A 14388-nucleotide genomic window follows, 5' to 3' on the forward strand; every position below is an offset into this window, starting at 1 on the left:
CCAGAGGAAGGGAGGAGTCAGCTTCAAGGATAGATGCCTTGATGTGTTCTTGGCCGGTGGGCCTGATGTTTGCTTTCCCTTCCTTTCATCCAGAGGTTTCTGGTTTGGGTTCAAAGGGAAAGGGCTTACGTTGTTATGGTGGCACCGGCATGGCCCCACTCTGTCTGCTTTCCTCTGTTGATGGAGATGAAGGTGAGTCTGGAGTGGCAGTTCCTGTTGGTTCTGTCTCACCTGAGGTTTCGGAGTCTCCAGGTGCCCTCTGTGGTAAAGCTCAAGTTGACGGTTTAGCGGTTGAGTGGGGAGGCTTAATGTTGCAGGGTCTTTCGAACTCTGTCTCCTCTTCTGTACAGGCATCTAGGAGATGGTCTCCCACATCATCTTATACTCGGCATTGGAAGACATTTCAGGCTTGGTGTGCTCGAAGGAAGCTGGTACTGATTTCTGTATCTCTGACTCTGGTGTTGGAATTTCTCTAGGATGGGTTTCAGTTGGGTCTTAGTCCTGCAACTCTTAAGGTGAAATGGGCGGTAATTAAGGCTTTACGGTCTCCCTGGGCGGGTCTGCTGGACGATCAGGGTCTGGTCTGCAGGATCTTTAAGGGATTTTCCAATCTATATTTTGTCCCCCAGGTGATGCATCCCTCCTGGGATTTACTGCTGATTTTGTGGACTATTCAGTATCCCCCGTTTGAGCCTCTGATATCTGTGGGGTTACGCCTTCTGACCTCAAAGCTATTTTTCTGGTGGCTGTAACATCTGCTCGCTGGCTGGTGGAGCTAGGGTTGTTGTCTTGTTTGGCTTCTTTCTTTCGTGTGTTTGAGGACAGGATTGTTCTTAGGTTGGGCCCTGGCTTTGTGTCCAAGGTGAATCTTTGTTTCATCATCAGCAGAAAGGGATTGTTCCAGTGTTTTCCCCGGATCCTCAATCTCCTTCCTGTGGAGGTGGCAATTCATTTGCTGAAAGTGCGTAGGGTGGTTTTGAACTACCTGGAATGGGTGAAGGAGATCTGGGTCTCCTCTGCTTCATTTGTGAACTGTGGTCCCGCTGGGAAGGGGGATAAACCTTCCACTTAGACCTTCAGCAGGTGGATCAGGTAGGTGATTCCGCTTGCATATAAGCAGTTTGGTCTGTCGTCTCCTCGGGGATCCATTGGAGGTCTACTAGGGAAATGTTTGCTTTTGTTGCGGAGCTCCAGGGTGCTTCTTTGCAGGGGATCTGCCGGGCTGTGCCCTCTACCTTTGTGACTCATTACCAGGTGGTGCAGGGTCTTGGGGTTCCAGACTTGGTGGGTTCTAAAATTTCGGCTTCTGCATGGTAAACAGTTTTTTGCCTATGGATTAAACTTGTGTTTGCATATTCTGTGCAGCTGTCCTGGTGCATTTTGTGGCTTGAGTACATCTCACTATGTCATTTCATCATTGTGAAAGGGACGAGGGGGTAATGCTGTGATTACTTACCGGTAATAGCATTACTCGGAGTCCATCTCTTGCCATTATAAATCAAGCCCTCCCTCTCACCCCATCTACCAATCCAACTGTGAATGTTGGGAGGGGATTGCGAATGGAGGCACGGGGCCTCACTATGCGATTCATCAAGGCGAGAGAAGGACAGAGTAATGCTATTACCGGTACGTAATCGCAGCATTAGCATCCGGTCCCCTGTGCTAAGGCCTAACTTTCTTTGACACCCATTTTCTTGAACCCCAATTTGTTCATAAACTCAAAAATCTTGAAATATTCTTCTGCGTGTTAACCGGTTCCTCACTGGATCTGGAGGTGTCCGGAACAAAAGAAGGGTGTGAAGAATACCGATATTAAAGCATTGTAAAGATTAGCTACTTTGTTTTTCTAATCTGTATTCAAGCAGTCTGTGAACAAAATCCAGTCAGCCTAGGGGGAAGGTAACAAACATGAAGCCACAGACTTCAACTTACGACCCTGAGTATTGCAAATGTGCTCAGATTCTCAAATACTAGAGAACTAAACACCTTAGCACTAATTGAAAAGAAATTGATATACCACAGCCTGTGCTGCATCCCAACAGAGCACACACTCGCATCGCCATAAACCAGGAAATATTTACGGTTCAATACTTTATGGGTGCCCTGGTAGCAGCAAAACTGACAGCTATTCCTGGCCGATGTGATGAAGACTTGCAGTGTACAGTCAAAAGAGCTGAGGAATGGCTGTGTTCCCGAAAATTTGATGGTAGCTCCCGGGTGTGCCCTGTTCGAAAGGAACAGTTTGACCCTGTGCAATACGAGCACACTGTGGACTATTCTACTTACAAAGTTCCACTGAAAAAGATGCTTCTGGCCCACCGCTCCCAGTCAGAATTAAACAATATATTGTTACGACGCACACAAGGAAGAATCCGCTGAGAGAATGGGGTGGGGTTCCTATTTTGAAACAATAAATGATCATTTCTCCCCAAAGCATACTTGAAGTCAATTTACAGTGGAAATCATAAATCAGCGTGGTGAGAGTGCTAATGTATATGTTCGCAGTTCTGCAATAAAACCATGATTTCTACTTTTCTAGTCCTGACAAAGAGAGAAAAAAAACGTGCATTGTAGCACTATAAACCAAAGGTGCCTCGCTCTATTATATACAAGGAACCACAAGATGCTCCAGTCTAAACGGAGCCAGACAGTGTTTAATAAAGCACCAAACTGAATGGTCTAGCCCTAAAAGGAATAGTGCAGTTTGCAGTAAAGCGCTAAACTAAACAGACCTGTGCGTAATTAAGCACTAAACAAAATGTTCCAGTTTGTAATACTACACTAAACGGAATCGTGCAGTGTTGACATAAAGTGCTAAACGGAATGGCCAGCATGTAAATAAATGCTGCAAGGAGTTGTTGTCTATGCATGTGAGTATTCACTCATAAGTGTGACCGATAAAGGCATTGATGCACATTAAGTAAGTTAATATTCCAATGACTACACCATTGTGCTAACTATAACGTCCCTGGAAACTTTGTTTTTTAATTCATTTTTAAGGTCTTTTAAATTTTATTTCCCAACTATATCCTTTGAGAGTGAGTGAGCGCATCAGTGACTCAGTTGGTGTGTGAGTGCATCAGTGTCTCAATGGGTGTGTGCGTGTCTGAGTTGGTCTGAGAGTGGATGTATGAGTGTCTGAATTGCTGCATGAGTGGCTGAGTGGGTCTGTGAGTGTGTGAATCTCTGAGTGGGTCTGAGTGAGTATGAGTGGTCTGCAAGTGGGTACATGAGTGTCTGAGTGGGTCTGTGAGTGGGTGTGTGAGTCTTTGAGTGGGTCTGTGAGTCGGTGCATGTCTGAGTAAATATGTGAGTGGGTGTGAGAGAGTATCAGTGGTTCTGTAAGTAGGTACATGTGTGTCTGAGTGGGTGTGAGTGTCTGAGTGCAACTGTGGGTGGGTGAATGAGTCTGTGTAATTCTGTGAGTGGGTATGAGAGAGTATGAGTGGTTCTGTGAGTTGCTGCATGAGTGTCTGAGTGAGTCTATGAGTGTGTGTGAGAGTGTCTGAGTAGGTCTGTGCATGGGTGTGTGAGTGAGTCTGTAAGTGGGTGTGTGAGTGGGTCTATGAGTGTCTGAGAGGGTCTGTCAGTGGGTGTGTGTCCAAGTGTCTGTGTGGGTGTATCAGCAGATCTGTAAGTGACTTAGCAACAACGGAAACACACTTGCCCCTTTATCCCAAAGAAAGTCCAGAGTTTTGCACAAAATATCTACCCAAGTGAAGTACTTTCTACTGGTTAACTAGTAAGTAGTACCTCCTTGGGTAAATGTCCAGTGCGTATTCTACACTACAGCCGCGTAACAGATTACGAGGAAATGTCACCAATGATCTTGTCTGTGTTTGGCCATGTGATTGTTACTCGTGCGTCTTTATCCAGAAATGTGTGATAACACAAATCTTCATATAGAGAAAACGACGATAGTACAAAGAGGTAAATCTCCACCAAACAATGGTCTTTTTTCTTAACTACAGGAAGTGCTTTTTTCTTTGGTGAAGATGTCCTCATATTCCTCGGCATCAAGAACGCCTCACTAAAATCTGCGAGAAACGTACCTGTGGGCGTCTTTTTAAGCTGTCCATCATCCTGGCAAAAGGCGGGAAGACACTAGCATACTAATAAAGTGGGCAGGGCTAAACAGGCGAAGCTTCCAAGTTATTTTGCACATGTGAATAATAGTAGTAACTTAAAGGGAGAACAATGAAACCTGCTCTCACCAGGCAAGGACAAGAAAGAACCGACTTGTCACAGTCACTACAGATTGTGCGCCAGTAGATCAACGATCTATTCCCCTCCACAAAGCATTTCAGATCATCTCTCAATGTGGTACTGCCGATAAACTACACTCCCTTCGCCTTCATCAAGCCCAGGGGGTCAGGATAATTTGTCCTTTACAGAAGAGGAGCTTCAATTGGGGCACCTGCTATGTTTATTTGTAAGTGCTTCCGCTGAGCTTTATCAATCAATCAGCATTTGTAAAGCAAGGCACTGTCGCCCCTGGGGGTATTTAGGTGCTGGGGTGTGAGGTCTCCATCAAAAAGCCAGGTCTTGAGGAAACAGTGGGAAGAGGGAAGAAACAAGCAGAAAGGCAAAGCGCAGGGAAGAAAAACAAGCAGAAAAGGCAAAACAGAGCAGAAGAGGGCAAATCACAGGGCAGAAAAAGGCAAAACAGAAAAAGGCAAAGCAGAGGGCAGAAAAACTAGCTGAAGAGGGCCAAACAGACGGCAGAAAATGAGCAGGAAAGGCACTACAGAGGGTAGAAAAATTAGCAGAAAAGGCAAAACAGAGCAGCAGAGGGCAGAAAAAGGCAAATCAGAGGGCAGAAAAATGAACTGAAGAGGGCCAAAGAGAAGGCAGAAAAAGTAGCACAAAGGCACTGCAGAGGGCAAAAAAATGAGCAGAAAAGGCAAATCAGAGGGCAGAAAAATGAACAGATAAAAAAGAAAAACAGAGGCCAGAAAAATTAGCAGGAAAAGGCACAACAGAGGGCAGAAAAATGAGCAGAAAAGGCAAAACAGAGCAAGAAGCTAGCAGAGGAGGCAAAAACAGAGGCCAGCGGGTAGATATGCAGCAGACGGTACTGGACTGCGGGCAAGCTGGACAGGAGAATTGTCACGGGGGAGCTGGCACAAGGACCTGCTCAATGGGGTCGCGCTGCGGCCTCTCAAGTAGGTCCTGCGGGGAGGGCGGGGAGCTGGGTGGCGGGAAATGGTGCGAGGAAGGAAACGGCTGGAGGAAAAAGGGAAAAGATGACAAAACGGAAGGCAGAAAAACGAGCATGAAAGGCAAAACAGAGGGCAGAAAAACAAGCAGAAAAGGCAAAACAGGGCAAGAGATGAGCAGAGGAGGCACAAACAGAGGGCAGCAGGTAGACAGGCAGCAGAGGGTAGCAGACTGTGGGCAAGCTGGACAGGAGAACTGCCGCAGGGGGAGCTGGCACAAGGACCTGCTCAATGGGTCGTGCTGCGGCCTCTATTAAGTAGGTCCTGGGTGGAGGGCTGGGCGTTGGGTGGTGGGAGGAGGTATATGGCAGGAGGAAGGAAATGGCTGGAACAGAGAAGAAGCGAGCAGAAAAGGCAAAACAGAGAGCAGAAAAACTAGCAGAAAGGCAAAACAGAGCAGAAGGGGGCAAAACAGAGGGCAGAAAAATGAGCAGAAGAGGGCAAAACAGAGGACAGAAAAAGATAAAACAGAGAGCAGAAAAGGCAAACAAGAGTAGGAAATGAGCAAAGGAGGCACACACAGGGGGCAGCAGGTGGAGGGCAGAATAAGGAGCAGAAAAGGCAAAACAGAGGGCAGAAAAATAAGCAAAAAAGGCAAAACAGAGAGGAAGAGGGTGATGAAGCAGGGTTTTTGCGAAATAAAACCTGCGCGGATCAAAAGTCTCATTGTGTGGATTATTAACAAAACGTGTGAAAATTAACAGTGAAAAACTAAAAACAGGAAGAACATGAGATTGCGCAAATGCATGCTGGAAAGAAATTAGTATTTCCAGTGCTTTTCTAATAGGCCACAAACATGGATGATTAATGCAGAAATAACAGCCGAAATAAATTAATGATAGAAGTCATGAGTTTTAAAAGAGAGATTTACCCTTTGCACTAACTGCTTAAAACTGTGTACATAATGTGTGAAGAAATGCAATGCAAGAATAATGAAGTTTTGTTGTGACATGATAATTACTTATGTATTTGTTTTTTCCTAGAAATAAAATCACACTTTACTGTTCTGCAGAGAAGGCCTCAAAAGTCTTTTTAGGTTTAATTTGCTTTCTAAAACGTAGGCTGCAAAGAAACGTATTTTGCCCTTTGAGAGTTCCTGATGATGGCCATGGTTGTGCGGAGGAAGTAATGAATGTTATTGATGGAATTTCCTTGCCAGCCGGAGAAAGTATTCTTGTGGACAATCGTACTCAAAGTTTTGATACAGTTCTACAGAATGCCATGTGAAAGCTGCGGAAGACATTATCAGAGTTTCCTCTGCTGAAGGACGATAATGATTGTTTCCTAAAGACAAAGAAACTGTTGAGAGTCAGGTGCACTGGAAAGTGGAGTGATCAGACACCCCCTGGCCTAATCCATTCGGAATTGTGGATTTGTGTGTTTTGATACATGGGGCGCTGGATCTTTAGTGAATAAAGGTATAATTACTAGTGTTAGAATAATTAGGTAGAGCGAGCAGGCTTAGACTTTGACTTAGCGAGAGGAGAGGGCCATGTTGCTGTTTCCCTTACTTAACTGGCTGGCTGCTGTTCTGCTGATCCTGGCTCTTTAACTTTGCTCCTCATACCTTCGTTAGGGGTGCTCAGCTTACTCTTCTGGCCAGAGAGGGGCTTTCCTGACTATTAGCATTTAGTGCTATAGTTATTCTTAAATTCGTATGATATTCAGAATTTGCATTAATCTTATTTGCAAATGCTCTCTTGTCTCTTCATCTATCCACTCACTCATTGCTCGTTGTGAGATGTTATTATGAATTACTGAATTGATGTTTCTCTTGTGCGATGATCTATGGTTCGAGCTGTATTGTACTTAAGAGCATTCACAATTTCTTATGAATTAGATAAAAGCAAGTTGATAAGCAACCAGAGTTTGTCATTATTAATGTCACTATACTAACTCACCACTAATCCTTTATGGGCTCCGGAGTAGTGTGCTACTTGCCTAAAAAGCACTTCAACACCTCATCAGGGGTAGCAAGTGCTATATAAATGCCAAACACACATGACTTGTAGTTCATTTTCAGCCGTTTTTAGGTCTCGCCTGACCCAGCGCATGCGTTGGTCTGGCAAGACTTTTTGAGAGGGCTCCAAAAAGTGCTACCAGGCCAGCCTAGAGCTACAGTGCATGTGCGCGGGCGCGCGCGCTGCGCTTGACCGCGATTACTTTCACTTGCCGCATGGCCGCTTTGATGTTTGATCGCGATCACTATCGCGGCCGCTTGGCATAGCCAATAGGTCTCGCTTTTGGGACCTTATAAGTATTTAGTTATGCAACTGTTGCATGGCTAAACACTTTTAAGGTCCCAAAGGCGAGACCTATTGGCTATGCCAATACTTGTTATGACATTACTACTGTGCTGGTAAACAGTGAAGACAGACTTTGTGAAACACCTTGCTTCTAAAAACAGACAAACTATTCCTGATCAATGTGCTCAACAAACTGTTTTTGAAAAATTTTATGTCAACAATGCCTCGTGATTTTTCACCACATTATTATCACCAAAATTTCTATCAACACTATTTTATACCGAATATTTAACCTTAATTCAGGGTGGATACACGTTCACTTCAGTCTTTCACAGTTTTACGATTGATCAATGTATTGTCAAGAGTGATCATAATTTCTTCACCATAATTCAACATAATGCTCGATCAGCGCTGTTCATCGTATTCACATGCTTGTCACATTTAAAACTGCAGCCTATTATTGATTGTACATTTGAAGTGAACTACAGGATTCAAGAACCAAATTATTACAGCAAAATCCATAACTGTAAGTGAACATAATTAGTGCTAGTCACACTGACGTCAAAACATTGTTGGCAAAGTGACTACGTTTTCCCACACTTATTCCATATACAACTACAGTAGCCAATGCTCAATTTCCTAATTATACTGAACAGTTTTTTTTCCCCAAATCATGCCTTATGTTCCCGACATGCATGATGTATTATTATTCTTTCGATTAAAACAAAACCGCTTATGATCACACACTATATCATAGTGATAACTAATCCAAGAAGGGCTTCCAGTAGCCAATGATCAATCCATGCTTATAGTCTTCAACGCGACAGAGTGAGCGAGTGTGAGTGAGTGAGAGTGAGCGAGTGTGAGTGAGTGAGCGAGTGTGAGTGAGTGAGTGTGTGTATGACATTTCTGAGGCAGTTGAAATTACGTCTCTCCTTTGTCGGCCATGGCCACAAGCATCAAAGGTGGTCCTCTCTTGTTAGAAAATGTCAGAATGGCTTCCAGATATGCCACTGAGTCTTGTCATTTTGTGTAATGGAATTTTTTAATGCATTTAAGTATTGTAATGAGCACAAACCTAGGGGTTTAGGAATAGTAAAGCATTTGACAGAGGCTGTAATTAAGATAATATAGTCTACTACTGGTACTTACATTACACAATGACCCTTATGTTTGTGCGCGTGGGTGGATGACTTGATGTAGGTTGTATGGCGTGTGTTCTTTACCTAATGTATGCATGCATGTGTTTGCTGGTGTTTCCTTTCATATTCATTGATAATCCTACACTGTAGTGTCCTTTGCCTGGGTGTTCCTAAGTCCTTAAAAGCAGAGTCTTTGGTTGACACCTGCAAACCCACAGCCTCATAAACAGAAGCATCTGCTGTGATGGAAAACCACAGACAAACGACTGAGCGAAAATACGTTTTTTTTATAAAATGCTGCTCTACTTTCTGATCCAGGGAGAGCCTTGCTGGCACCACGTTCTTCACTTTCAATATTAACCTGTCACAGCGTATTTGCTTTAAAGGGATTATTTACGATTCAGTTGTCAGTCGCTGGTCAATAAGGAGGGAAAAAACTACCTGATGAAATAGCAAGAGCTTCTGGGAGTGAAAATAAGTCTTATCGGCACCTTCAAATTCATCTTCCTGTATGCAGTGTGATTACTTTGGGGGGATTACAATCCCACTTTAATATAGAGGGGAGAAAATAATAAAGAAATAGATTGGAGATGATGAGATAATCCCTCTCTAGCACACACACTCATTCCTTCATTAGCGCGTGCTAAATCACCGATGGCGCCAGTCGGTGTCACCATGGCGAGGCGCCCAAGCTCAAATTAATGAACTCCTTCAATGGGTAATGTGCTTGGGATCAATCTCAGCCTGACGGGTAGGACTCATTTATCTGTGGAGGGCACAAGCAAACATTAGTACAGCCTGGGAAAGCAAGATAAATAATATATAGCAGAATATTTCACGTCATGTCAGCCTGCCATAAGGACAAGAAGAATGGCCGCCCCCGCCGCGCTTCGCTCGCGCGCTAATGGAATAGAAGGTCCTGCCTGGTGTTGATATGGAGAAGCTTTTGGTGTTGAGCCTGAAGGAGCACGTGACTAGTTAGTAGTGTTGCCAAGAAATATTCCATACACCCAAAACAATATTTTTCTAATATAGTTACAGAAATGACAGTGTAAGAACAAGACCAGAGCTGGATAATAAATAGGGCTGAGCACAGGGGACTCGTCAAGGGTCCATAGCTGCCGTCAATGTTTACTTAATCATGTCCACAATTTCAACTTTTTTTTTTTGTGCAAATTTTCCTGGCACTGAGCTCTGTGGAAATGTTCCCCATGCTTTCAAAAACAAGCCAACTTCTCCACGCCAAATGCATTTCAAACATTTTTTTTTTATGCTTTCATGGTAAAATAAATAGTGCACTCTTGCCTTTTACAGCCACCTCCACTCTAATGTTTCACTTTCTCTTTTAACTCCTTCAAGTTGAGCAATACAATAGATTCTGAAGGAAGAACTTCAGAAGCAGAGGAAGTAAAAGGCAGATATGACACAGCTAGCAGGGGCAAAGTCTGCTTTAATGTTGTTATTTTTAGGTCAAGATATTGACAGTGCAGCTGATCTCTTGATTACAATATATCTAATATCGGCTTTGGGTCTGGATCTTTCAACCATTGGCTCCCCTGGAAAAGCCTCTTTCAGCCATTGGCTTGAGACTGTCAATCATTTCTTGATTCAGCCACTAAAGAATTCATCACACCTAATGCAGTTGACGGTTTGATTGTATCCTTTCGCCCCAAATTCAGTGCTTGCATTGAACTGCACGAGGGACTACTTTAAAACTCGGGGGCCCTCAATACAGTCCGCCTTTCATTTCGTTTTTGGCTTTAATGTGCTAATGCTGCATGTTTTAACACACCAAACACAGGCATATATGCTTGTTTAACAAAAGGGGTACAGCAAGAAAGAAATAACATCTTTGAGCATCTTCTGAATGTTCATGCCAATACGAGTTTCAACCCTTTCACTGCCTTCTACTATTATCTAATGTAACTGTAACCACTGTACATACACACTGTATTTAGAGTTTAATGTTATCTCCATTTTGATGACAACAAAATAGATGTCCTTCCCTCAAAAAGAGCCACAGTGCATGTTATGTGAAGGTTATCTCCATTGAACTCCTGAATAAAGTACTTGAGAATACATTTCAGGTATTTTCTGTCAAAACTGTAAAAAAAAAAAAACCTGTTCCAAGGTAGACACTGGGGTGCAATTTAAAGAAGTGTGAAATATAAAATTCTGCATAAATGAGAGCAACAGAAATATGTTAAATTGACCAGTTTACAAAATGGTGGCTTCTAAATCTTTTAAAGATTTTTCATAATTCAAAGTAGTAATGGACATTTTTCTAACATGAATATACTTATAAAAATGGTTTCCTTGAAAAGAATTTTTTTTCGAACTGGTATCCTTAGGAAACAACCCTACCTACTTAAAAACGTATTGGTGCCACTTTGGTAGTTTTCCATAAACGAGTCATTTTTTTAAGTAACTGTTCAAGAAAAAGTTTTTGTAGTTATGTAGGAGTTTATAAAGTTGTAATCATTAACTACAATTTCACAGAACCTCTTTACTTTTCAATATGACTTCCCGTCAAAAACCTCACCTTTAATCGGGGAAAAATACGTTACTGAAAAAGACTGCAATTTGTGAACTTCATACAATTTGCCTCAGAATTAATATGTTTAGAATTGTGCATCTCCATAAATTATTTTCTTCCACTTCGAGAAGCAGGAGCAGGCAGAGTATGATGAATTTGCAAAAGAAGCAATCAGACCAAAGGTTTTACTGCAAAGACAGGGACCAGTCCTGTGTAATCCACTGCAAAGACCTGCGTTCTCCACTGCTGCATAAGGTTAGCAACATGAAGGTCTAACCATCCCATATGCTAGCAGTCACTTCTCTAGACCTGAAATCAACCACTTAACGACTGAGGTGATCCACGGCTGAGTACCTACAGCTTAGAGCATTAAAGAGATTCTTAATCATACCTTGGCTTCCATAACCGGTGTCGATGCCTGAGCCATCCCATGACTCCACAGCACTGTCCACGCTTGGCACTGTGTTGGAATACATGTCTAAGAGTTTTCCTGGTTTCTGGGCAGCAGACGGGTCTTCCTCGCCATCACTTAGCTCACTCAGCTGGCCAGAGCTGGAGAACTTCTTAGGACTTGATGCTAAAGTGTCGTGAGAAGAGAATAATCTTTTACCAACTGCGCAAAAAGCAAAACCCACCCTCATTCACAGTGCCCACCTCCCAACAGTGCATTGCCTGAAAGCTTGTTTCAAATGGTTGTGCTCATTATACTTACTCTCTGCATTAAAATATCCTACTCTCCACTTATGTTACCTTTTGCAAGTTACTATCGGTCTGGCAGCCTTCATCCACACTTACCATCGGTCTGTTTCTTGATTTTTAAGGTAACAGTCTCTCCTGCCATCTGCAACAAATGAATGGCTTCACTCAGGGGCTTTCCTTTCAGGCTGTTGCTATTTATTGCAAGAATTCTGTCTCCTATGTGGATGGCTCCGGTCCTGTTGTGGAAGACACATAGAACATTTGAAATAATACACACTCACCTCACCCACACTTGTATCTGTCATCCTGAAATCTTGTTATACCTGGGAGTGAGGCAAGATGTGTTATTTACTATTAACCGTATTGTGACAGTCAGGGATTATAGGATAATATAGCTGCTTCTTTGGCGTGGAAACATGATAGAGTATTGTACATGCTTCCTACTTCCTTTGGTGCCGTCCACATGTGTCACATTTTTCAATCATCCCGTTAAACCTAAAGCAACACAGCTCACTCTGTGAATAATCTAGCTGACTGAATAGCAATAGGGCCATAGGTTTGTATTTTTGAGGATTACCTTGTGAAATGTAGGTGTACAAGGAGGTAGTCCAAATAAAGATAACTGGAGGGATGTGCCAGCCCAGGTTTCCTCAATTAAGATGGCAGTGGCAAGGGACCTTCCATTTCTGTCCTACTATCTCCTCTCTAAGGACTCTGCAATGGCCTAGCAGAGGGGTGCCAGTCCTACTGCCTTGACCTCTAAATGTGCCAACCTTGGTGGGGTCGGTTTGCCAGTGGAGACATTATTATGCAATTGACAGGCATATGACATGACCACTGTGTAAGCCAAATTCTTTCACATAGTACTCACAGAAAAATACCAGCAGAAATTAGGGTATAAGCCTATGCAACAAAATGTGAAAGGCTCATATTACAGAGCTACAACTTCATGAGTCAGAGCAATCTTTTTGGATTAAATCACATTCTAACAAGTACGCCGGATTGTTGAAGGCAAAGTAGGTGCCAGATAATACCATTTCCTATAAGCACTCAGAGGTGGACCTGAGGGCAGCTGTAGAAGTGACTGGAGGATCTCTTTGCAGAGAACTATTTCTACATCGACATACAAACATCTTAAGAAAACCACTCCAGATAGACAACGGAAGTTGATGGGAGAAGTGTTATGTTTTCGTGTGCCATGTCCTCTCGGATAGGAAAATTGCATCAATTTTGGACAAGTCATAATTAAAACAAAGCATCTTGTCAAGCACATAGAAGAGCAATCTGCTTGGGGGAGTAGAAAGGTGACCTATTTTGTCTCATAAAACCTATAATATTGTTCACATCAACAACATTTAAAATGTTGCCATTAGAGAGAAATCAATTATTTCAACGGTTGAAGCTTTAGCTGGAACAATTATGTAAATAATTAGTAATATTGAAAATAGGAAGATGCTATTCAGACAGGACTGAGGGTCGAGAAAGGCAAAGTAGCAGGATAGGATGGGATGGGTTTGCATCAATCTATGACTGAACATCACATGGAATCTGGGTTCACCATTGGCTACCGGTTAATAAAGTGATATGCAAACTCAGAAGTGCCCTTATGTCATGGAAGCAAGGGCGCAACAGAGGATCCAAGCTGCTCACTCCCAGACGCACTGCACTCCTGGGTGTCGACTGGAAAGTTTTTACACACCAGGACTCCCGCCACCGGTGGAACTGGACTGGATACAATAAGATAATACTGAAGAACCAAGCAGACTGATGCCCACAAATAGTGATCTACTGTTATGTCCTCAATGCATTGGATGGTCATTGTAGAATAAAAGACTAAATAGCTCGTGTTGAGTTTATTTCAAAGTGTCTTTTAAAAGAGTAGTGAACATCAAGGCAAGTGGGGAATCCAATAGAGGAAGCTGCATACAATCGGTTTAGGACTTCCACGGAGTTCTTGAGTTGTTGGGATCCTAGTGCGGTAAAATCCCGGAATTACAAATGTCGGCATAAAACAGTGGTGACTATATTAACTGTAGTAGAAATGAAGGAAAGATGACTGACTGAGAACCGATGCCTAATGTGAGCTGTCAAAACCTGTATGTGACATTTCATAGCCAGGGTCACATGAAGCAATACGTGACCTTTGGGGAATGCCCCTAAAGTTAGGTGCTTATTGGGGTAAATGATGCTACATAATTTGACATTTTGTTTCAAAGTTTCCTTTCTTTTTTACCTTCCAGGGTGATTCATGGATTGTGTTAGTGATAACTTGAGTGTGAGCTTGTAAGAAATCAAGTGCTAATAATGCAGTTGACTGATGTGTTTTTTTGTTCTGTCCATTGTTTCTTTTAAGAGTCATGGTTAAAACCAAATGAAACTTTTTAAATGTTTTTCTAGTTGGGGCACCTGGAAATCTCTCAAAAAAAGCCTACAGATCTAACAGATCACACCAATAAGGTGCATACGTATACTGTCATAATCATGATCCTGCGGCATACCACAAGCGCGCCTTTAAGTCTGGCTTTTACTGCTCCAGGATTACGTTT

At 42.8% G+C, this 14388-nt stretch overlaps 1 protein-coding gene across 21 annotated transcripts in view; it reads right to left on the minus strand.

The window, feature by feature from the left end:
* The window catches only part of GRIP1 (glutamate receptor interacting protein 1), a 1150044-nt gene that overhangs the window by 64053 nt on the left and 1071603 nt on the right, over positions 1-14388 (minus strand). For all 21 annotated transcript variants that reach the window (XM_085653460.1, XM_085653456.1, XM_085653454.1 and 18 more), the window contains 2 exons: positions 11939-12078; positions 11535-11720 (listed from right to left, as the gene is read on the minus strand). In XM_085653460.1, coding sequence (XP_085509586.1) covers positions 11535-11720; positions 11939-12078 — 326 coding nt within the window. The remainder of the gene's footprint in view (positions 1-11534; positions 11721-11938; positions 12079-14388) is intronic.

Source organism: Triturus cristatus, chromosome 4_1 (assembly GCF_964204655.1).
Source record: "Triturus cristatus chromosome 4_1, aTriCri1.1, whole genome shotgun sequence".
Taxonomy (NCBI): domain Eukaryota; kingdom Metazoa; phylum Chordata; class Amphibia; order Caudata; family Salamandridae; genus Triturus; species Triturus cristatus.